Here is a 26,325-nt window from a genome sequence, read left to right on the forward strand (position 1 = left end):
TTCAATGACATTATTCCATTCACTTTGTCATTTCGATCATTGTTTATGACTCTTTTCAAGACGTTAACAAAATATAATAATATAATATAATAATAGTCTATAATTATGTTATCAATACCAAATGTAAATTAAATTAATAAGTACTTAATATAAATCATAATAACAATATTCAAAAATTGACTCTTTCGATTAATCCAATAATTACAATTTATTATTAAGCTGATATAGAGCCAAGAGCAGAGCCTTAGTGCCTCGAACTTTATGTTTACAGTAAAAAACTTAAAAACAAATGTTTCGGCCTTGAGTTTAAGCCATCTTCAGTGTAGAGTGTGTAGACGATTGTTGATATTTCTTTGGTATATTAAAATGAAATCAGTCGAAATAAAATGAGTCGAAATTGAAAGGCTATCGCTTATTTGGACTGATTAAAACCAACAGATTTGAGAACCATGTATTACATTTAATTGAATTAGAATTAATAGAATTAAGTTGCGTTTAATTTTAATGATTTATTGCGTGTTTTTTATTTTAATTTTATTTTAATTGCGTTTAATTTTATTTTAACATTAAAATAAAATTGAACGCAACTTAATTATATCGATTCTAATTCAGTTAAATGCAATACATGATTTTCAAATCTGTTGGTTCCAATCAGTCGAAATAAGCGACAGCCTTTTTATTTCAACTTATTTTATTTCGACTGATTTCATTTTAATGTACCAAAGAAATATCGATCGACAATCGTCTACACTGAAGATGGCCTAAACTCATGGCCAAAACACTTGTTTTTAAGTTTATATAAGCTTAATAATAAATTAAGGTTATATCAGCTTAATAATAAATTGTAATTAATATAAATCATTGTTTTATCGGGTGCAGTTCCGAATAGGTTCCGAAACGCCCGATTGTTTTGAAACTGCACTATTTTATGTAGTTTGGCGCGCTGATTACGAATATGATAATAAAAATCGCCGACTAGGTCATTTTCAAGGTCAAAACAAGGTCAGAAAAAGTGAAAAAATATCACTTTTTTGAGATTATTTCGAGAAATATTGATGTAACAAAAAAAAGTTTCAAATAAAAGTTGTAGTTTTTGTAAAAGTACATCATTTATGTCCTATGCATTTTTTGTGTAAAACTGATAGTTTTCGAGAAAATTGACGTTAAAGATTAAAAACTTTGGTAAGTAGGATGAAACACGGGGGGTTCGGGGGGCGGAGCCCCCCGAGGGGGAAATGGGTGCAGGCGGGGAGGGGGGTGCAGGGGGGAGGGGCGGAGCCTCTCCCCCCGCCTATTACATAGCTAGTGTCTATTATAGAAGTTGAAAATAACTTTCAAACACAATATGCTCTCTACCTTGCGTAGGGGTCTTGCTAATCTTTTCAGTATCAAATATTTTTAGTATATTGTAGACTCATCATACCTTTAGTAAGGCGAAGATTTAATTCATATAAACTTTCTGTACGCACACACCTTGCGTTGGGGTCTTGCTAATCTTTCCTGTATTTGAAATTTTTAGTATATAGTAGACTCATCATACTTTTAGTAAGGCAAAGATTTAATTCATATAAACTTTCTGCGCGCACACACCTTGCGTTGGGGTCTTGCTAATCTTTTCAGTATCTAGTATTTTTAGTATATTGTAGACTCATTAGATTTTTAGCAAGGCAAAGATTTAATAAATATACATAAATTGGATACGCACACACGCCGCTACATTCTTGAACGGCATGCGCATGCAAGCTAAGGCCTACCTGTTTACCAAAGTTTTTAATCTTTAACGTAAATTTTCTCGAAAATTATTAGTTTTACACAAAAAATGCATAGAACATAATGTATTTTTACAAGAACTACAACTTTTATTTGAGACATTTTTTCGTTACATCAATATTTCTCGAAATAATCTCAAAAAAATGATATTTTTCACTTTTTTTTGAGTTTGTCCTTGAAAATGACCTTGTCGGCGATTTTCATTATCATATTCGTAATCAGCGCGCCAAAATACATAAAATAGTGCAGTTTCAAAAAAATCGGGCGTTTTACCTATTCGGAACTTTATCCGTTTTATCTTACTGTGTAGGCGAAAAGATTTATTATATAAGATAGTTGACAAATATTTGCTATTGATAACATATTAAATGCATAATATACTGGGTGTTTCATTTTAATCTAGCCAGGCGAATATTTCAAACGCTGTTGAGTTTAGAGAACAATGTTTCAGACAAAAGTTGTAGGGTTCGGAGGGGGACACAAGATGGTGGGCTTGAGTTTTTGATGAAGGTAAAATTGAAGGTCATATGAAGGTCAACTTTGTTTTTTTAAATGAAATGTAGTATTTTTTATTGCATATTCTGAAAGAACATAAAATTCTGCATTAAAATTGTCTGACACGTTTTTCATGAAAATCCATAATTTTTGAGGAATTTTAGCAATTAAAGAAAAAATGTGTTTTTTGTAAAGAGAATCATGCATCAATTTGTACATGTTCATGAACATTTCGCGTTCTTAGAGTTACCCGGAATCAACGGCGTGGACGTGACGAAAATCTGATTCCATCGGGGTGCTTGATTTACGTGAGTCCCCTTGCCTCTCACTTTTGGGGTTGCTAAATTTGCTAAATTTTCTCAAAATTATCGGTTACAGAATATGGAGTACCACAGGGATCTGTATTAGGATCTTTGTTTATATTAGGTCCTTGAATAAGTTCTCGCTGTTTCTTAAAAGATGGCGTAGCGGCACTCTGTGCATGGAATTTCGTACGGAAACGCATCAGCTAAGTAGTACTATATGTAACCTCAAATTCTAGTAGATACAGTTTACCACAGTGTCAACCACGTGTTTAATTACCTATTGCGAAAATGTCTACTTTTGTGCCAAATAAAGTGTTTTTGCGGGGAATTTTATTGCACTGCTTTATTCAAAAGAAATCTGCAGCTGAAGCACACAGAATTCTTGTTGAAACATATGGTGACAATGCTCTGTCGAATACGACATGCAGAGACTGGTTTAGGCGCTTTAAAAATAATGACTTTGACCTTGAAGATAAAGAACGTTCTGGAGCACCGACAAAGTTTGAAGACGAAGAATTGGAGGCATTGCTTGATCTAGATCCATGTCAGACGCTAGTAGAGCTCGGGAAAACATTGCAAGTAGATGCGTCAACAGTTTCAAAACGTTTAAAAGCGTTAGGAATGATCCAAAAGTCATTTTGTTACATGACAATGCTCGGCCACATGTGGCAAAACCAGTCAAAACTTACCTGGAAACGCTTCAATGGGAAGTTCTACCTCACCCGCCGTATTCACCGGACATAGCCCCCTCGGATTACCACTTGTTTCGGTCGATGGCGCATGGTTTGAGCGAGCAGCGCTTCCATTCTTTCGAAGAAACCGAAAAATGGGTCGATTCATGGATTGCGTCAAAAGATGAATCGTTTTTTCGACGGGGGATTCAATTACTGCCAGAAAGATGGGAGAAAGTGGTCTCTAATGATGGACAATACTTTGAGTAAAGTTATTGTAAGCCTTATATTTTAAATTAATGTTTTTTTTTAACAAAAAAAACAGCGAGAACTTATTCAAGGTCCTAATAGTATATATAAATGATATAATCAAAGTCTCTCCAAAAGGATGCAGTATAAAAATGTTTGCAGATGATACATTAATATATGTAATTGGAGAAAGTAGTGCGGAAATAGAGAGGAAAATGAATATGGCATTTATTATAACAGAAGATTGGATGAATAGAAATAAATTAAAAATAAATGCAGGAGAAACGAGATTTATGATAGTCGGAAGTATAAGAAAAGAACTGAAAGGCAACACTACATTGAAATGTTTGGATGGAACCGAGATAGAGCGTGTGGAAATAATGAAATATCTAGGCATAATTATTGATGATAGATTACGATTTAAGGACCACTGTGATTATATGCTAAAGAAAATAGGAAAGAAAAACGAGTTTTCTAAATAGAATAAGTAATTTTATATCGATATACAGGGTGTCCCGTAAAGATCGTAACAACACTTAGGAGTATATTCCTGAGATAATTCTGAGCAAAAATCTTAATACCAAAATACTCAGGGTGTAATGGTTTTTGAATTAGAAGCATTTAAAGTTAGCGAATAAAATAGCCTGAAATTCGCGCGCTCAGGTGTGTACAATGTACAGTGATAAAAGCGACATTGACTACCGTACCGATTCCGTTGTCGAGCTCTTCAAGTTACCGTCTATTTATTACTGCTACCGCTCTGGTTACCGTACCCCTCTCTGGTTATCGCTGTTACCGCCCTGTTTACCGAATCGTGCACTCGCTGCCGATATCGCGCAAGTTACCTAGCTCCTGAATTACGTGGAGTACCGTGTGTTACCGATTCAATTGGGCGTGCTTCCTCGGACGTGGCGTGCCCGAGGAAAGTTCAACGTCGCAGCATATCATACGACAAAAATTTTGGCTGCTTGACAGTCGAAATCAAATACGCAAAATTGTTGGTTTTTGTATGCGCTGTTTTCGGTTTAACGCTGACTCCGTCGAGTATAAAATGGGTGATCTGCCTAAGGCTCGGGTGCAAGACGCATTCCTCTTCTTTAGCACTGGGGTCGATTTCTGTGGGTCCTTTTACGTAAAAGAGAAAAAACATAGGAATTGAAACAAAATTAAGGTCTACGTGTGCGTTTTCGTGTGCATGGCGATAAAGGCGGTACACTTAGAAGTAGTGAGCGATCTTACTACTGATGGGTTTTTAGCGGCGTTTAGGCGCTTTGCAGCAAGACGAGGCATTCCGAAATATATCTATTCCGATAACGCAACAAATTTCGTTGGTGCGAATAATCACCTGAAAGAATTATATGCGCTTTTCAATTTCGACGAGCATAAGAATCAAATAAATCGATTTTCAATTGAACACCACATTACGTGGCATTTTATTCCACTCATCGCTCCACCGAAATGTGCGACAAAATAATATTAAGCAAATACAAAATTATCGGTATTCTCCAACATGGATTACACGCTGCACACTATTGTGATATGTTAGTAATTTGTCGTAAATATAAGCAAAATGTTAATCGTACGCTCGAATATACAAACCTTTACAAATTATTATTTTATTTGCTTTACTTTGTGTATTATTTTCTTTTATTTTTTATATAGAATAACACTGTAGTATTTATTAAGCAAACAAAAAAATAAGTAGTAAGACAAGTATTTCTCCAAAATTTTGTCATAAATTATTAATATTACACACAATCATAGAAATATTTACAATTTACGTATCTATAGTTTTATATTTGTGTTTTATTATAATGTTTAATACTATACTTATATTTTTTGTGCAGTCAATTTAATCGCAATTGTATGCTCTTTAATATTTGAAAAATGTATTAAAAATTTCAATAAAATATTTTGTTTATACATGATAAACATTTTTCAGAACGTTTTTGATGTACAGTGAAGAAAAATGTTATCAAATAAACAATTATTGAGTACATTATTTACATTCATACAGTACAGAATAGTTATAGAAACATTAGAATATCTTATTATTAGGGTGAGTCAAATAAAAACTTTAAATATTTTTTTTCTCACAATTTATTGAACAAAAGTGATCCACATCTGTATGTTTCTAGCTTTCATTATGTTCATGCACTGTCGAGGAGAGTTTGTCACAGAACTCACGCCGTTTCGGAATTTCCTAATCCATTCGTACACTTGCTTGAAGTGACAGACATACATTATTATACTGCAACTTCATTCGATGGTAAATTTCAATAAATTTCACGCCTTCACTACTCAAAAACGGCGTGAATTCTGACTCTCCTTGACGGTGCATAAGTGGCTGTGCACGCGACCAAAAGAATTTTTCTCTACAGGAATCCATATACTTTGCGCACTAAGCACTGGAGGACTTATATTGAACGCAATAAAGACTACACAGAAAAATTATAAAGACCACTTTTGTTCAATAAATTATAAGAAAAAAAGTATTTAAAGTTTTTTATTTGACTCATTGACTCTAATAGATGCAACATTGCAAACACATAATACAATAATGTAGCAATATTGGTAATTATGTAAAAATGCTTTTTATCGCCTTTTGATCGATTTTAAAACGAATAATATTAATTTAAACATACGAGATGTACGATATTTGAATTTAAAAAATTTATACCTACAAAGTTAAATAATGTTAATTAACGTATTACAATTTAATTTCATTTAAGGCTCAACATCTACGATGTCTACTTATAGACGGCAAAGAAGTAAATCAATCAGTGCCAATCGTCCTCGCGATAAGTACAGCAGATAAAAATCGTCTAGAAAACTCTTCCGCAGTGGCTCTAAGACATAAAGATAAAATTCTAGCAATTTTACGAAGACCAGAATTCTATTATCATCGAAAAGAAGAACGTTGCAGTTGGCAGTTTGGAACTAATAACTTGGAACATCCTTATGTGAAGATTATTTATGATTCTGGAGATTGGTTGATGGGTGGCGATCTTGAAGTTTTGGAGAAAATCAAATGGCACGACGGACTTGATAAATATCGACTTACACCGAACGAAATCCGTGTCAGATGCCAGAAAATGAAGGCCGATGCTCTATTTGCTTTCCAATTGAGAAATCCTATTCACAATGGACATGCATTGCTCATGCAGGTACGTAATTTGTTTTAAAAAACAAATTTAATCTAATTTTAATGAATTTTTTTACTTATAAATTTTCTTTTCCTTTTTTTTCTTTTTTTCTACATTTTCTTTTTTCTTTTCTGTATTTTTTTTTATCTTACTCTTCTTTTTCAGTTTTTTCTTTATCTTTCTTTTTTTTCTTTTCTCTTTTTCTTTTTTTATTTTAAATGTGGTTTTTTTAGGACACAGTCTTATTTTTTCGTCTTTTTTTACGCTTTTTTTATTTGCTTTATTTTTTTATTTTTTTACTATTAAGTTATAACTCGTAAAAGATTTGTTTTTCTTTTTTTTTTTTTTTAATTCCATCTCATCACAATCTTTTTATTATTCTTTCTAGTATAGATATCTACATTTTTTGAAAATACATACAATTGACAATACATATTATTCTCTTTTAAAACTTCTTTTTTAAAAATAAAATACTAGAATAAAATTATTTAGATTACTTAAAGTACTAAAAAAGTAAAGTTTTTTTAAAAACGAAAGGATTTGAAGAGAATATACTGTGTCACATTTTATAAATTGTTGGGTTTAAGAGTATTTATTTTAATAATATAAGAAGCCTTACACGCGTCCGTCGTCGCACAACTAGCGTTACCACACACAATAAAGAAGAAGACAAGTGAGAGAGGAGGGGAAGAATAAAACAAAAGGAACTCTAATACAACAGCCTATCGCTGCCCACTTCCTCACCTCACAGTCGCGCGAGAGTTTAAATTCTAAATTATTTCAACACTCTCCAGAATTCAACTCTCTCACTCTCACATTTATACTGTCTCTCAGATGTGCAAATCGAACACGCGCCAAGGGTTTTGTCAATATATCAACCATCTGATCCTCGCTTTTAACATATGTTACACATATGATATTTTTCTCGCACATTTCGCGTATAAAACAATATCTAACATGAACATGTTTTGTTCTCTTATGGAACTCTGGATTCTTAACAAGCCTTATTGCGCTCTGATTGTCAATTCGCAGTTCGATTCAATATCATCTAATAATTTTTTGTAACCACACGATATCTTTCGCTGTTTCACTCGCCGCTATAAACTCAGACTCAGTGGTACTTAGAGCAACACAATCCTGTCTATGTGAAGACCAGATTATTGGTCCCCCAGCTAGAAAACTCATACAACCACTTGTTGACTTTTGTATTGCAGGATCTCCGGCATAATCAGCGTCGCTATAACTCACTGGCATGTCATACCCCCTTTTTCGATACATTATGCCTACGTTTTTCGTTCCCGATAAATAACGCAAAATTTTCTTCACTGCATTCCAACATTCTTCATTGTAGTTTGACAAGAACCGACTTACAAAACTCACAGCAAATGCAATGTCAGGTCGACTAACAACTGCTACAAACATTATCGATCCCACTACCTCACGATATGGAACTTTAGGTAAATTATATGGAACTTTAGCTAAATCATTTGAATCTTTGCTGTGAATATTGTCTATCGAAGTTTTATCGATCGGCACACTCACACTCTTGCATTCATTCATTCTAAATTTATCCAACATCTTCTCAATGTATTTTTCCTGATTTATAAACAAGATTCCATTCTTAAAGTCTCTATATATTTGCATCCCGCAGAAATTGCTCGCATCCAGAATTTTTATAGTCACAAATTCACTTAAGGCTTTAATCGTGTAATCTATCGTGTCATTATCTTTCGATAAAATTAAACCATCATCCACATACAGAGCCAATATCACCGCACTGCCTTTAACGTAACCATTGAATATGCATGGATCTGCTTGACTTTTCACAAACTTAAAACTGTATAAAAATTTGTTGAATGTCTCGTTCCAACATCTTGATGCCTGTTTCAGCCCATAAAGCGATTTCTCCAACTTCAGAACATAATCCTCTTCGTCGTTGTTGATCCTGAGACCTTCCGGAATTCTCATGAAGATATTCTCCTTCAGCCTACCATTCAAAAAGGCCGTTTTTACATCGAATTGTACCAATTCGAGGTCGTACTGTGCCACCATCGCCAACAGTACCCGTAATGAGTCGTAACGCATCACTGGTGAGAATGTCTCATGGTAGTCCACTCCCTGTGTCTGCGTGAAACCTCGTGCAACAAGACGAGCCTTATAGCGTCGACCGTCCTTAAGATATTGGATCTTAAACACCCACTTGGATGTAATTGCTTTCTGCCCACTATCCTTCACGACCTTTCATGTTCCATTTTCTTCATGTGCAAGTAGCTCCTCTTTCACTGCTCTCTCCCATTTTGCACAGTCTGGCCCTGTCATCGCTTCAACAAATGTTCTCGGTTTTTCTATCGCTGCCCAGGATGCTTTATAGCGAATCGGTGGTCTGCGCTCACGTTGCGAACGCCTCAGTTCCTCATTCGCTTCTTCCTCGATCACGGGCTTACGTGCTCTTTTATCCTGTTCGTCTTTTTCGATCATTGAGAGCCTCTTTGACACAACTGCTTCTTGAACTTCTTGTTCCACCACAGGAGTGACTTCTTCTTCAATGGGAATCTTTACTTGCACTTCCTCGCTTTTCTTTTTGTCGTTTAATGGAACATCTTTCTCATGTATCGTCACATCTTTTGATTCCTTGATACTTCTTGTCATTGGCAGATACACCCTCACGTTCCCTGATTCGTCTTGGAATCCTACAAAAATTCCCTTTTGTACTTTTGAGTCAAATTTCTTACGAAACATACCTGGAACATGCATGTACGCATCAGAGCCGAACGTCTTTAGTTTTGATAGATCTGGTTTCTTTCCCGTCCACATCTCGTAAGGTGACACATCTCTATCCTTTCGATTAATAATGCGATTGAGGATGTATACTGCATAAGCTGTAGTCTCTGCCCACTGAATCTTCGGTAGACTTTTTACATGGAGAAGAGTACGTGCGCACTCAACAATCGTTCGGTTATCACGCTCCGCCTTCCCGTTTTGCTCTGGAGTAAACGGTGCTGTCAGCTCATGTTCAATACCCTTTTTTTCCAAGTATCTTTTCATCTCATTATTCACATATTTGCGACCTCGGTCCGTTCGAACTTTCGATCACTTTTATCGATCTCTCAAAGCGATTTCGCACAGCGGTTTCAAATATTTTGAATTTCTCGAACACATCAGACTTATTTTGCATAAAACAAATCACACGAAAGTCAGTAGCATCGTCCTTAAAATTTACCAACGCGAACGACCGATTGACTCAACCTCTATTGGCCCCACTACATCACTGTGAATGAGCTCACCCGGTTTCGTATCACGTCCATCTTTGATCGACTTATACGTTTTTCGATGCATTTTTCCCATTTGACACGGTTCAGAAAAGAATGACTTCACATTCCCGATATCAACCGATGGCAGCAGTCTGTGTTTCATCATCCTTTCGATAGTTCCAACGTTTACATGCCCAAGTCTTTCATGTAAAACTCTTAAGTCTGAACTACACTCCGCAGTATTTGCCTCACAGCAGGGTACAGTTTTAAATGCTAAGCGATACACGTTATTTGAAGACCTCACGCCCTCAGCAACTTTGTTGTTATTGTGCATTAGTTCCACTCTCTCTTTCGTAAGAATTACTCGTATACCTTTGCCTGTTAACAGTCCCGCAGACAAAAGATTCCTACGTAAAGTCGGCACATAGAACACATTATCGATGCGAGCTTTCTCATATTTTCCGTCAACGCACTTCACTATCTCGACGTATCCGCATCCCTTCGCAGGACAAACTCCATCATTGCCAACTTTTATACTCTTATCCGTGCCTTCTTGGCACGGATCTCTAATCCACTCTCGACGGAATGTGGAATGTAGTAATGCACAACTGTCCAAGAATCATGTGTCATCCCATGCCAAATCACCATGATCAAACATGGCCGGAAACGCGAACGCACACGCTGCACCAGAGCCACCAGACGTATTACCGGAAGCGCCGCCATTTTCACTCGACTTACTCTTCTGTTTCGTCGGACACTGCCATGCAAAATGTCCTTTCTTGTCGCACCGGAAACACTTCATATTTCCCTTCTCGGGTTTCTTGGTCTGTTTACTCTTGCTTCCGCCTTTATTTTCCGTATTGCCCTTTGCGCTCTTCGTTGGATTAACCACTATAGCTGCTAGTTCCTCACTAATCTGTTCCTCCTTGAGTATATTTTTCTCTTCTTGTAATAATTTGTCAAGCAAATTCGAAATGGTCTGCGCATTTTCCGGAACATTGGCCCACGTGGTTTTAAATGCGCGATATTTCGAGGGCAACGTCGATGTAATTTTAGCTCTGATCGTATCATCATCGATGTCCTTTCCTATGTCACGTAGCCGGAAAGCGCGATTTTGCACACGCGCCACATGCTGCGCCATTGTGCAGCCCGGTTCCATTGCGTATCCATGGAAATCTTCTAACAACGACACCTTGTTTGTCGATGATCGCTGCTCGTGGATTGTCGACAGCTTTCTCCACATATCATGAGCGGTATCACATACAGTCAGATATTCCATCTGTATCTCGTTACACGCTGTGATTATGAGAAATCGTGCCTTCGCGTCCCTCTTCTTTCACGCCACACGCTCAGCATTTCTCACCGCTGCATCCGCATCCATAGCCTCTTCAGGAAGCGTCTCACTTCCCTCGACAATCCTCATTAAATCGTGTAGTCAAATAATGTTTTTATTTGAAATTTCCATGGTTGGAAATTTGTACCATCGAATTTCACGATGTTTCGCAGAGAAATCTCCTCACTAGCCATTTTTCACTTGACCACGCTTCTCAGGCAACTCAAAAGAAAAAGTTTTAATGTTCACACAAAATATCACTTAAACTATTATTATGTACTTATGCGTACTCTGGGCCCATAACCTGTTGGGTTTAAGAGTATTCATTTTAATAATATAAGAAGCCTTACATGCGTCCGTCGTCACACAATTAGCGTTACACACACAATAAAGAACAAGACAAGTGAGAGAGGAGGGGAAGAATAAAACAAAAGGAACTCTAATACAACAGCCTATTGCTGCCCACTTTCTCACCTTACAATCGCGCGAGAGTTAAAATTCTAAATTATTTCAACATAAATTACTCAATAAACACAAACTAACAGTAACATAACATCAATCGGGGGCAGTCTAAAAAGTTCGCGGAGCGACATCTGTAAGTCAATAGTAGAGTTTTAAATTTTAATTGGCTGTACAACTTCACTCTTCATATGAACCTATGTGAAGTGCGAAATCCATCTGTCAATTGATTCTTTACTTACAAGCCATTCAAAGTTGACGTGTCAGTGTATTTTTTAAAATGAAAAATTTGAAACATTGTGCTATAATAGAATTCTTTGTTAAGAAAGGTTTAATTTGTACTGAAATGTGTTAAGAGAATTTGCTCCTTCAAAAACAATGATTTGCAAGTGGGTACTTGAGTTTCAATGTGGTCATACAAACATCGAAGACTATCCCCGCAGTGGACGCCCAAAAAGTGTTACAACACTGGAAATTGTTCAACAAATTTATTACATGATATTGGATGACCGGCGAATAAAAGTGCGTGAGATTGCTGAGGCATGGACATCTCAAAAGAACATGTAGGTTATATTTTACACGAAAAATTGCATATGAAAAAGTTTAGTGCAAGATGGGTGTTGCATCTGCTAAGAATTGATGAGAAACGGAATCGAATGCGAATTTCTCAAGAGTGTTTGGATCGTTTTAAGAAAAACAAAGCTCATTTTGTGCGTAGATTTATAACTATAGATGAAACATGGATTCATCATTTCACACCAGAGACAAAACAGCAATCGATGCAGTGGACAGAAGCCGGTTGTTCTGCACCGAAGAAAGCAAAAATGGTTCCAACGGCGGGAAAGATTATGGCGTCTGTTTTTTGGGATGCAAAAGGCATTTTAATGATTGATTATCTTAGAAAGATAAAACAATAACCAGAGAGTATTATGCAAAAGTTTTGGACCAACTGGGTAAAAAAATTCGTGAGAAAAGACCCGGTTTGATGAAGAAAAAAATCATTTTTCACCAAGGCAACGCACCTGCTCACAAAAGTGTTTTAGCAGTGGGAAAAATCAACGAATTAAAATATGAATTGTTGGAACATCCACCTTATTCACCAGATTTGACTCTTTCCGACTTCCACCTGTTTCCAAAACTGAAAAACTTCTTCGCTAGTAAGCATTTTTCGTCCAATAAAGAAGTGATTGCAACCGTAGACGAGTATTTTGCAGACCTTCAGCAAAGTCATTTCAGGGATGGGATACATTTATTAGAGAAGCGCTGGACTAAGTGTATTGAAGTTAAAGAAGATTATGTTGAAAAATAAAGCCATTTCTAGAACTATAACTTGTTTTTTTTATTTCCGCTCCGCGAACTTTTCAGACTGCCCTCGTAATTTCTCACTCAACAATGTAATTGTAATATAACTTGCCTTGTACATAAGAATTATATAGTTGAGTGGTAAATTATAACATTAATGTTATGTTACTGTTACTTTGTGTTTGTTGGGTATATGTTAGTTAATAAATTACATGTTATCGGATATCAGGATAATTAAATATATTATTTATTGCTATTTTTTACAAATATAGGATACAAGGAAACGATTACTTGAGGAGCGAGGTTTCAAAAACCCTGTGTTGCTGTTGCATCCATTGGGTGGCTGGACAAAAGATGACGATGTACCCCTAACTATTAGGATGCTACAGCATAAAGCTATTCTAGATGAAGGCATATTGGATGCTAAATCCACGCTGCTGGCCATCTTTCCCAGCCCGATGATGTATGCTGGACCAATCGAGGTCTAAAAGATTCTACAAGAGTTTTATAAACTTTAGTTATTAACTTTTATTTTTTATCTTATATTTAATAAATTTAATAATTTGTTTCTAATCTTATTGTTAGTCTTAAGCGGTTTGGTCGTAGAGTAATTCATATTATTTATTATTTTTACTTTAACATTATTAACATTATTTTTATTTTTAAAATATGATTAACATATGATTTTTAAAATATATGAACTATCTTAATTTTATTTCTAACTTTAAGTTTTAGCTTTGATTTTAAGTTTAACTGTTGTTGTAACTTTGTATTTTCTATTTATACATTAGTTGAATTATACAAGTATCAACAAGTGCAATCATCTTGCAGGTGCAATGGCATGCAAAAGCCAGAATGAACGCTGGCGCCAACTTTTACATTGTAGGCAGAGATCCTGCAGGTATCATGCACCCCAACAAAAATGCCACACCCGATGGCAATCTATATGATCCCACTCATGGTGCCAAGGTGCTCTCCATAGCTCGAGGTCTTCATAATCTCGAAATAATCCCATTCAAGATGGCCGCTTACGATACACGGAATGGCAAGATGACGTTTTTTGAACCTGAACGAAAACAAGATTTCGAATTTATTTCGGGGACAAAAATGCGCGGTGAGTGAAATACATAAATTTCTGTTTTTTATTATTAAATTAAATAAAGTAAGAAGAATATTAATAAACAATTGATAAATTGATAAACGTTTATAATAACACAGACTCGAACATCTTGAATTTGACATATTGTACATTCCGCAAGAAAAGTGACACAAGTCAAAATTTTTCGAATTTTGTTTTATATGATTGTGTTCTAAATACATCGGCTTTCAGGTAAAGTGATAAAAGTTGAATTCAAATGCTTTCCGCATGAATCCGCTATATTTAATACTGCCGTAAATAATTAATTTTTAAATTATTTTTTAGCAAGCATGTGAAATTATTTTCCATAAAATAGTTTGTTTCAGACGATTTATAATTTGCGGCAGAATTTGAGATAAAAACCAATTCATAATATTAATAGGAAACGTTATTATTAACGCAGTCCCTTCTTTCTTCTCTCCTGAACAATTTGATATTTTTGACTTGTGTCACTTTTCTTACGGGTGTGCGACATGTTGTCAAAACCATAGGCCTGAGTAATGTTTTAAAAATTTTAACCGTTACTCGCTGCTTATTAAAAAATTTATTAACTAAAAATTTTACAAAATAGAACATAATTTTTGGAAATACAAATAATATTAAAAATACAAATAATATTAGTTTATTGCTCTTCCTTAATTAAATTAAAAATTGTTTTAATATATAAAGCCAATAGAGCAAGAGCTGGATCGATTTGCTCAAAAATTCCTTTTTTTGTTATAAATTTATACAGATGTTTCGGCCAAGATACGTGGCCATCTTCAGTGTAATACAAAAAATATATAAAATTTAGTACATGATTAGAGAAGCGTTGGTAATATTTTTTGACTAAGGAAACGCATCCTGTTAATATGAAAAAAAGAACAACCAAATTAGGGGTATTCTCACGGCTCAAACAAATTATTGAAAAAATTCTGTGTATAAATACCTCTGATAATACGTGTAGTACAATATTTGTGGTTAGTAAAATTATATACGTGTGAAGCCACGGACCGTCTAACTTGCAAAATTAGAAAAACAAACCAAATTATAAGAAATTATAAAAATTAGTTAAAACAAGTAAAAGACATGAAAACATAAAAAAAAAAAAAATAATAAATTAATTTTGAATATCTATACCTTGAACGGTTCGTCACGACTATGTAAAAGAAATTAAAACTGTGACATGTGTCCACGGCTGTGAGTGGGACTCGACTGGTAAAGATATAGGATGGAAAGGAAAGAGGGGATAGGTTATAGACGAAAACTACAGGGTGGGGAATTTCTTGAGTATTGGAAGATATGTATCCGGTAATAATTCTGTGTCCTCCTGTTTGTTCAGTCCTGTATTCTGTCTTTTTATATGTAGCATTTCGGAAGTTAATCTTTTACTGTAACAAGGTTCTCTGTCTAATATATCAATTTCGTCTCATTTGAAGTCATGATTAAAATCCATTCTGTGGCACGAAATTACTAAGGGAGAGCCTGATTTTTTATTGATATCCGTTCTGTGTTCTTTTATTCTAGTCCGTAATTGTCTTTTTGTCTGTCCTACGTACGTAGCGTCACAGTCTCGACAAGAAATCTTATAGACAATTTCACACTGGTTCATCCTATCTAGAGAGTCTTTTCCAGTTTTTATAAATTTGTTTAATTTATTGTTGTACGAAAAGGCCAACATACAATCGTTATTTTTTTAAATTTGAACAAATTGTTCCGATAAATTTTTAACATATGGCACAGTAAAAATCTTTCTTTTGTTATTATTATTCGTATTTGCGTTGTTATTGTCTTTTTTGTTAAAAATCTTGTGTATATGAAATTTTATTCTATTTTTAATAGTTAAGAAAATAAAATCTAAAGGGTAACTATTGTTTAATAAAATAGTTATTATGTCTTCTAAATTCTTTTGTTGAAATTGTGGATGGGATAACATTAGTACCCTATCAACCATGCCAATAATAACGCCTTTTTTGTGTGTTAAAGGGTGGTGTGAATGGAAATTTAAATATTTTCCCGAGTATGTAGATTTGTGAAAAATGTCAAAAATAATGTTCGAGTTGTCATTAATAATTAAAACGTTGAGAAAATTAATCTGATTTTTATTACTAACTTCCAGTGTGAATTGTAATCTTGGATGTACAGAATTGAAGATGGAAAAAGTTTCATTTATAAGGTCGTTAGGGACTGCAATAAGGATGTCGTCAACATATCTGTAATAAAAAGACGGAGTGCATGGTAAATGTTCTATGGCTAAACATTCTAAGTCTTGCAAAATAATATCCGCTATGATGGGGGATAATGAAGAGCCCATTGGTGTACCAAAAACTTGTTTGTACATTTTATTATTCAACTTAAAAAACGTGGAATTTAGAATGAGAGAGATACCCATAACCAGTTCATTGAGTGGTATGGAAGTATGACCCTTTATCTGACTCCGCCGTTTTTTTATGCTATCGGCCGTATTTTCAATCGGTACATTGGTGAACAAAGAAACAACATCTAGTGAAGCAATGATAGTATCAGGATTGATATGTTTTCTATTAAGTTTTTTGACTAAGCTAAAACTGTTTTATATATAACTGTTTGGTTTTTTTAAACTATTGTACAGTAATTCATGTATGTATTTGGCTAAATTGTAAATAGGGCTGTTAATAGAAGAAACTATTAGTCTCAGTGGAAAACCAGTTTTGTGTATCTTTGGTAGACCATAAGCTCTCGGTAAAATCCCGTCAGTTTTTAATAAATATGTAACGGTGCAGTCCGCAAGCTGCATCGTTACGGCTACGGACCGTCCATCGTCCGTAGCCCACCAAGGGCGCATCGAGCGCCGATAAAACTCTTGTCAAAACAACGGCGGTCAATCGCCGAAAACCCCCCACACCCGACCGTTCCGAAATTTCCGTTTTGTGGGGGGCCCGCCGCCGAAACCGCCGATGCTTGTCGATTCGAGTCAGTCGGCTGCCAGCCGGGTATAAAACAGGCCCGGTTGTACGTCTTCTCACCAGACCCCGTTCGCTGCTAGACAGCGAACATCACTCTACGAGCGTCCTCGTAGTCCAAACCGAGCATACTCGGATTCTATGCCTTTTCCAGCACACGAGTATCCTCGTGTACCGCCGAGCGTCCTCGGTATTCTTGCTCCTGCATACGAGTATATTCGTATACCCGCCGAGCGTACTTGGCTCCTCTAGGCCACCGAACTTTGTATTGCGGACATTCCCGCGTACCTAGCCGGGTCGCCGTTCTAAACTCCGCCTTCGTACGAGCGTCCTCGTACTCCTGCCGAGCGTAATCGGCAGCCTAAATCCTTATATCGCGTTTATTCGCCGGGATTTCAAACCGTAATCCGTCCGGCAGGCAAAACCACGTCGACCAATTCGCGCCGCCGAATAATCCGCATCGATCTACGATCGAACGGACTCGCGATACTCTATGAACGCACTCACTGACAAGCGCTCCGTCTTGTACCAACCGTTGCGACACGATCGCCCGCGCTTGCGCTCTCGCCGACCGCACCAGGACGCCTCACGTCATACTTTATAGTTTCGCATAAATAATTGTTCCACCGATGCCTAAAGAATTATTTCACCGTCGCCTTGTAGTTGTTTCACCGTCGCCTTTACATTTATTCCACGCTGTTTAAATAATTCTTTCGCCGTCACTCTCAATTTATTTACCGTCGTCTTTATATTTATTTTCACGCCGCTTGTATACTTATTTCACGCCGCTTGTATACTTATTTCACGCCGCTTCAAGAATTATTTCGCTGTCGTTTATTTAATTATTTCACCGTGGTTATTCTACCGACCGCACCGATACCTTGTTACTATTTCACCGTCGCTATACTGATTTCACCGATACTTTTATATTTCTTTCACGCTGCTCAAATAATTATTCAGCCGTTGCTTAATAATCATTTCTCCATCTCTTGTATATTTTTTTGCATCACAATTTCACATCGCATGTACATACACAGTCATCAAACATACTTAATTGAATAAACACGTCTTCTGATTTATCATTAACCAAACGCATATTTTTTTTGACACACCCCCAACCGACCGAACCTGGATTCCGACGAGCTATACCGCGCTCGAAAAGCTCACACGGTTTCAAATAAAAATGTGTGCTTATCGATATAGCCCCTTCCCTTCCATCTTAAAAGTAGAGTCCGCACGTTTTCGGTTAATTTTCTGGTTGGGTCCCTCTCAACTACGTGATAAGTTTCTGTGTCTGAAAGACACAGAAACATAATTTTTGAACACCATGTACATAATTTTTGGACACCATGTACATATATTATAACGTATTCTTAACAGATTTTTAAATTTAAATATATTAAATTAAATGCGTGAGTTTTAGCAATTACTCATTGTTTATTAAAAACTTATTAGCAATCAAAACAAGACGAATAAACGAGCCCTTATTAATTAACTCCAACAATGTTAAAGCCTTAGGGTAAGGAGTTTTGCATGATGATGGTGCCACAAATTCTTTATTAAATTTTCAATTCTAGAATATCCATAAGTTTCGGCCGTAAAATTCAACCATCTTTAGTAGAATTTTTATCGATAACATAACGACGTTGAAATATTAATTTAATCTTATCAAAATAGAATCAAAAAGCTAAAAAAACGAGTTATAAAAAATAAAAAATAAACGAAAAAATTAACAAGTTAAACAGTTTAACAAAATAAGAAAACATTGAAACATACTTGAAACTGACTCCAACGGCAAATACAAAAAAATTTCAATATGTGTAGATACAAATAGTCAGAAGTAGAAAAAATGTCTGCAAGCTAGCAAGGCATAGAAACAAATAAAAGGAGAAAGGCAAGGAGGGAAGCTATGAACAGGAAGAAAACATGGAAAAGAAGAGGGGGGTAAAGTCTACATCATAAAGGGTAAAAGGTTTACAATCGGGAAATATGAATAAGAGAGAAGTTCAGTATCTCCTTGTTTATTTAATCCATTTCTTTATCTCTTGTGGCGGCTCACCGCCACACCGCTACACTGACGCGGCATAATACGCCGCGGCGCCGCTACGCGCCGCAGGCCTTCTACCGAGTTATGAACTTGCGGATACACCGCTAGGTTGCGCAGGCGGTGAAGAGCTTTCTCGCGATCAAGCTTTGATCGAAGCAATATAAAAGAGCTTCTCCGCAGATCTTTCCTCACTCACTCGCTTCAAGGCGAGCTCTCTCCAAGGGCCCTTGATCTGAGTCATACTCTGCTTTAGCAGAACTTAACCAGAGGCAAATTGTCTCGCAGTTTTTCTCACGCTGCCTTGCAAGGCACGTAAAAGGAAAACAGAGTCCCAGCATCGGCCGCACATTTCAACTAAGCGGCCCGCTGATACTTTAGTACCGCCGTCACCTCCTCAGACTCTAGCGTGGAAGCTAATTCCACTAGAGTTCTGCGTCCGGTTGACTCGGCCACCAAGGGACACTCTAGTACCAGGTGACATCCGAATTCAGAGACCTCTCTCTCCTCGGTACACGGAGCATTCCGTAATACCAAGAGCCGAGACGGTAGCAACCACCGGCACACCGGAAACTCGTTCCGTGGCGATCCAAACTTCGCCGCCTAGAGCCTGCTCAGAGAGCAGTTGTCAGACGGAAGACCACTTTCCGAACGGAGTTCCACCGACGCCGGGAAAGGGGGTACAACGAGCGGATTCAATTGAACTGTCCTTTTTAGGACCCGTTCAGTATACCAAGACGTGGCCGGTAATTTCTTACCGCGCCCGTCAATTTTTCTTTTAATTTTTGGTCTTACACCTTTGCCGAGAAAGCGCCTCTGGCGCAATCAATTAATTTAAACACAACTCAAACTTGTACATATACTCATTCTCTGACGAAAAAAATAAATTTATATTTTTCTAACAAATTGGTTCTCTTAAAACTTTCAACCGAGTCGAACAAATCCTTTGGGCAATACGCCCATATCTCTTAATATCCATTTAATATCTACCATCTCCGAAATTAATTTTTTAGGCTCGATCCACACTATCGGTCCGCTCACGCTCCGTTCTCAGTCCGATCAAAGTTTCTGTCTTTGTATTCTTTTAAAGGATTGTTGCTGGAGCGAGAGCGGAGCGAGATAGAAACCGGATAGAAACTTAAATGTTACCCATAGTGTGGATCCGTACGTTATAAACAATGGAAGAATATTTGACAGGACAGTTTCTGTCCGCTCTCGCTTCGCTCTCGCTCCAGCAACGATCCTTCAAAAGAATACAAAAAAGACAGAAACTTTGATCGGACTGAGAGCGGAGCGTGAGCGGGCCGATAGTGTGGATCGGGCCTTATTGTAGGACTGTTTGTCGTCTAAAATTCTGACTTTCCCAGTCTGATTTTCCCAGTCAAAATTATGATTCTTCTCTATTCTATAGATAGAAACTACTGTTGGAAAGGTAATTATTAATGTTTATTTGATATTCGATTCTTGTTCTTAATTTTCTTTATGTTTGGATACAGACTAATCCCCCCCCCTCTATGTTTTTTTCCTACTCCCCTGTTCCCTTCCATGTCTCACTTCTCTTCTTATTTGTTTCTATGCTATTTGTTGTGTATAGAGAAAAATCCAGAACGGCGGACTTATGTTAGATGTTTTTTTTACTTACCCAGGGAGAAATACAGGTTGAAGTAACGTCTAATAGACATCTAATAAACGCCTATAAACGTCTAATAAATATCTAATAGACGTTTCTTCGACCTGCATTTCTCCCTGGGTATGCGACTTGATGGCCTCAAAGCCCGTTTTGGTTTCTATGGGTTCTATGACTCTTTCCAGAGAGCTTTCTTGTGATGCGTGTGGTACCTCAGTAGGCATGGCTTCTTGATACAACTCTTGTTATAAGTGCTCTGGTTCTTCTAGCAATGCCTGCTGAATTGGTCTCTTTAATCTATAAAGGAGAAGTATTATTAACTATTGAATCTCTATCAAAGATTACGCAGATAGTTTCTGATAGTTTCGCTGGTGTTTTCTCGCCTATGGCACAAATTTGATTTACATGTCTTTTCCATATTCGTTCATCATCTAATTGAATTTTAAAATGTTCCTATTTGCTTTATGATTTTTCTAAACATCTATTTATCATTACCTATGTAGTTTCTACAACTCACTTTCCTCTCTACTTCGAAAACAATAGGCGCTTGCTTACTTCCTATTTGCGTTAATTTTCTGTAGTAGTAAATCTAATTGTAAGATTAATTTTCTCGTGAACATTAATTCCGCTGACGATTTCTTAATTGCAAGGTGGCTCGTATTTCGATACTGTATGAATATCTGTTGTACCATTACGTGTACGTTTAATGAGTCGCTTCGCATACGATGTAATAAATTTTTGAGTTTCGACAAATCTTTCCATTTGATGCTTTTTGTTAATTGGTTATACGGTGCTGTAAACCTTTGCGTAATTTTATTTACTTTTAAGAATAACGTAAATTCGGTCGAGGTAAAAATTTTCACGTTATCAGAGACAAAATATTTTGGGATTTCAAACATGTTTTTGTGTAGTGTAGTATCCTTGAAAATACGCATTTCAGGCCATTTCGTGTATGAATTGACCAAAATAAAAAAGTAGATCTCTGGCTAAATTTTTCATTCTAACTACACAGAAATGTCCTATATGTAATTCTTGTAATATTTTGTTACGTAGTGACTGAGGAATAACTGCTCTATGACCTCTAAGAATTATTCCATTCTGTAGTGTAAATTCTCGTGTGTTTATTTGAAAGTTATCGTATTTTTCTAGTTTCCTTCTGGATGCTAATGATTCGTATAATTTTGAAAGTTTCGTGTCTTTTACTATTGCTATCCAAGTCTGTAATTGTAATAGACAATGTTTCGATAGTATTTAATTGAAAAACATCGACAAGGTCATAGTTTGTACGATTAATGTTTATAGGAAGACGTGATAGATAATCCGCGTTTGCATGCAATTCTGATTTTTTATATTTAATTCAGTAATTGAATCCTTGTAAAAACAAAGCATAATGTTACATTCTTACAGCATTAAAAACGGGAAAGCTTTTGTGCGGAACAAAGATTTGAGATAATGGACGATGATCTGTTATTAATGTAAAATACCTGCCGTGTAAATATTGATAGAATTTCTTTATATCGAAAATAATAGCATAAACTTCTTTATCTATTTAAAAATATGATTTCTGTGTATCATAAAGGGTTTGTGATGCATACTGTATGACTCGTTCGGTGCCATCTGAATAGATGTGCGATAGTGCGCCTACTCCGTAGGGGCTTACATCTGTAGTTAATGTAAACGGTAACTTGAGGGGGTGAACTAGGCTATTTAGGATTTGTGAATGCTTTCTTTGCTGCTTGAAAACTTTTTTCACAATTCTTAGATCAACCAAAAGCAGTATTTTTATGTAATAAATTATTTAAAGGATATAATATTGAGTTGAGATATGGAACGAAGGGACCATAATAATTAATCATCTCAAAAAAACTACGTACTTCAAATATGTTTCGTGATTTTTGCACTTTGTTTATAGCTTCAATTTTATCTTTTATGCTTTGTGTAATCCGTTTCTGTCAATTATGTAGTCACAATAATTAATTTTGTCCGTAAGAAATTCGCTTATCTAGATTAATTCTAATATTATATTTTTGTAAATATTTGAACGTTGCTTCCAGCTTTTGTAAATGATCATTGATATCTCTTCCCGCAACATGTATGTCATTTAAAAATATAATTACATCTGAGATATCTTTTAGAATACTTTCGATAACCGTTTGCCAGATTACGGGTGCTGAAGCAATTCCGTACATCAGACGGTTACTATTGTCAACAAACCAATATCTGAATCTCTCATGAAAATGTTCTAACCTTTCTCTGCAAAGTGTGATATCCATTACATCCTTTATAGCGATATGTAATTGCAGTTGGGTCTTTTTTTCGATTCTTGCATTTACGACCTGAATAAAAACTTCATATTTTTATTTTTTATTGTATTATTCATCTAAGTTTTATACACTTTTTATTTAGTTGTAATGCTGCATCTCTTTCTTTTATAGTATCTTACTTTTACTTATTGACTTTTTTATCAAAATAAACTACACTTGACAAAGATTTCACGCTTGCCAATGGATAGTTTTTTTGTTCATGATAATTGGTATCTCAAGACGTAAGCCGAGAAATAGGGCATTACATAAACGGTTTAATATCAACAAACCCGATTTCGTTCGTTTTTTGCTGATTATGATTTATCATATTGTGTCTCCGATTTTATTCATTGTATCATCACATGGAATTTTACAACTATTATTTTTAAATTCTAATTTAAAAATATAGTGAAATGAGAAAGGGATCAAGAGCCGGCGCTGGATGTAAGTGCTTCTTAAATCTTGCTTATTCAAATAAGTTGTGTAAACGTCCAGCGTCGGCTCTTGATCCTCTTCTCATGTCACTATATTATTAATTATATTGTGAGCCTTTAAACAATTCTTATCTAATTTAAAAATTTAATTTTGATTTACAATTGGTAATTATACTGAGGTCTTATAATTGACTGAGACATTTGTAAATATTTTTTTTAATATACAGTTACAAGGAAAAATTAAAAAGGGACGTTGAAAGAATCAAACTCTTTAATACTACTTACAGAACTGAAATGTAGGTTATTTTCTAAATAATTTTTTTTCAACTTTTATACATTTAGTTCATCCTTTTTAAATTTTTATATTTTTTTCTAGAAAAAATTTTTTGTTCTTATGCATAGGTAATTTTATACCGCATTTTATGATATTTTGTTTAAATAAAACTTCTGTTTTTTGAATTTTTTGGTTCAAAAAATGAAAATTATTTGATGCTAAATTGCGATTACATGATGGACAGTTCAAAAACTCAAATTCTAGATCCTGAATACAAGATTTATTTTGTTAGTAATGATCGTATGAGAATAGTAATCGTATGAGATCAAGTGTTGTCTTAGAGCAGAAGCGTACTTTAAAAGTTTTCTACATTTATTGAATTTAATTTTTAATTTTTGCTCTCTCAATAATTCACAGAAGCAATAATTATTTAATGTTTCTTTTTCAAAAATCTTCCGTAAAATTAACTAAAAATATCTTTTATATTCCAAAAAACTGTCATTACCCCATCCTTCTTAGCTGTATGCTTTTTATCGCAAATAGATAATCGATCTTTCTTGTTGTGGTTAATTCATAGATTTTACTGAGCCTCGCACCTCTTGCCATGTTACTGCTGTATTTAACGAAAAATCTCAAGTTTTACTCTTTCAGAACTTAAAAAACAAATCACAGCTCGCATATTTTTTTTTCTACAATTACATAATGGAGTATTTATTTTAAATGAGATAATTACAAGAACACAAAAGCTTAACACAAAATCAAGGTTGGGAAAGTTATTTTGTAAAAGTATCTAGTTAAAGTTACAGTTTTTTTCACTGAAAAAACAACTAGTTACAGTTACAAGTTATCGACTCTGAAAAATAACACGTTACAGTTATAGTTACTCAAAGAGTAACGAGTCGTTACTTTTCAGTTACTTTTTTGTAATAAATGTGCATTACTATTTTAAATATAAGAATCTTACATTTCAAAATTTATTAACTTATTATATACTACATAAGTACTTAATTTTGTGTTATATTATTGTATATGTAATAAATCACAATTGTTTTTAACTTAAAATAAAAATACATTTAAAATATTAAATTAATTGCATATATGATATGCAATGGACCAACCAATTTCCTTATGCGTATGTTTATGCAACTATGCAAGTTTGTTTGGATAGGCCTTAATTCTTACAATTAATACAACCGTATATAGAATATTAAATTAACTGTTAAATTAGTTACTGGTTACCATAAATGTGTAACTAAGTTAAGTTACAGTTATAGATGAAGAAAAAGGAACGAAGTTAAGTTATAGTTACCGAAAAAAAATAACTGTAACTGTAACTTCGTTACAAGTAACGAATTACTTCCCAACCCTGCACAAAATTATTACTTTATCATAATAATTATGATTAATATAACATAATTGTATATGATTAATTATAATCATACTTTTATATAAAAAAAAGTTGTGTAAAAATTATATATACTGTGAAACGTGATACATAATACTGGATATAATATTGGATATAATACTGGGATTAATACTAGATTATTGGAAGAATTTATAAAATTGTAAAGTTTTTTTAGAACATTTTTTAAAGCTTTCATAATTGATATTTTATATATAACGATCCAAATAGTCAAATTGCTAACATTTGCTAACATTGGTAACATTTTGCTTATTGGAGATCCAGCACTATAGTTTATTAACTGTTTCTGCTTACAGAATTAGCGAAGACAGGACAAAATCCTCCAGATGGCTTCATGGCATCCAAAGCGTGGCAAGTTCTCGTGCAATACTATCAAAATTTAGATAAGGAGTAAACATACTTTTGTCTTTTTTCTCTTCTCTTTTTTTTCTCCTCTTGCTGTTTCCTTTCCTTTTTTTACTCTCATTCTTCTTTTTATTATTCTTTTTTTCTATTCTTCTTTCCTTCTTTCTACTTTTCCTCTTTTTAATTTATTTTTCCTTATTCGAAGAGTTCATCAATGCAGATTTGACATTGTGAAAAACCATCATAATTTTTAAAAATTTCTATAAAAATTGAATGAAATAAAAGTAAAAGAAAGAAGAAGATAGGGAGGAGAGAAAAAAAACTGTTTTAGGAGTAGATAGAAAAAAAAATTAAAATCTCGTAAAACTGAAAATCGGTAGAAAATGACTGGTGATGTCATACAGTGCAGATAACACGCATGCTTAAAGACGTCTAAAAATGCCGTCTTTTGGGCGTCTTTCAAATGTTTTTAAGACATGCGTGTTGTCTGGGGAAATAGTATCATAAAATGTATAAAATCATATATAGTATATCACATTTTTTATCCCAGGATATCTTTAAATAAATTATTTTCTTTCTGCAGATTTTTTAATCAAGACTTATTAATGGATAGCAAAAGTTTACTCCTAAGACAAAATTTTGAAGAATAATTTATTTACAAATTCATTCATTTACAAATGAATTATTCTTTAAAACTTTAATCTAAAATGTAATCACAAAATAAGATTAAAAGAGCTTAAAGGACCAACGCTAGATCTTGGTGCAAAACAGCACTAAGATATTCATACACTATATACACTATATTCTGTCAGAATATAGCTGTTTCGCACTAACA

General features: G+C 34.9%; 1 protein-coding gene and 1 pseudogene across 3 annotated transcripts in view; both read left to right on the plus strand.

The window, feature by feature from the left end:
* Papss (PAPS synthetase) overlaps positions 1 to 25,557 on the plus strand; it is a 38,798-nt gene extending 13,241 nt beyond the window's left edge. Inside the window, exons 3-6 of one of the 3 annotated variants that reach the window (XM_067352066.1) lie at positions 6,223 to 6,657; positions 13,254 to 13,463; positions 13,813 to 14,095; positions 14,200 to 15,864. In XM_067352066.1, coding sequence (XP_067208167.1) covers positions 6,223 to 6,657; positions 13,254 to 13,463; positions 13,813 to 14,095; positions 14,200 to 14,315 — 1,044 coding nt within the window. In that variant the 3' untranslated portion in view covers positions 14,316 to 15,864. Of the gene's footprint in view, positions 1 to 6,222; positions 6,658 to 13,253; positions 13,464 to 13,812; positions 14,096 to 14,199; positions 15,865 to 25,441 lie in introns of those variants that run through there. The other 2 variants (XM_012359418.2, XM_067352067.1) reach the window with 2 other exon arrangements.
* LOC136998823 (histone-lysine N-methyltransferase SETMAR-like) lies at positions 6,671 to 13,247 on the plus strand (annotated as a pseudogene).
* Positions 25,558 to 26,325: the final 768 nt, after the last annotated feature.

This window comes from Linepithema humile, chromosome 3, assembly GCF_040581485.1.
Source record: "Linepithema humile isolate Giens D197 chromosome 3, Lhum_UNIL_v1.0, whole genome shotgun sequence".
In the NCBI taxonomy this organism is placed as follows: Eukaryota; Metazoa; Arthropoda; class Insecta; order Hymenoptera; family Formicidae; genus Linepithema; species Linepithema humile.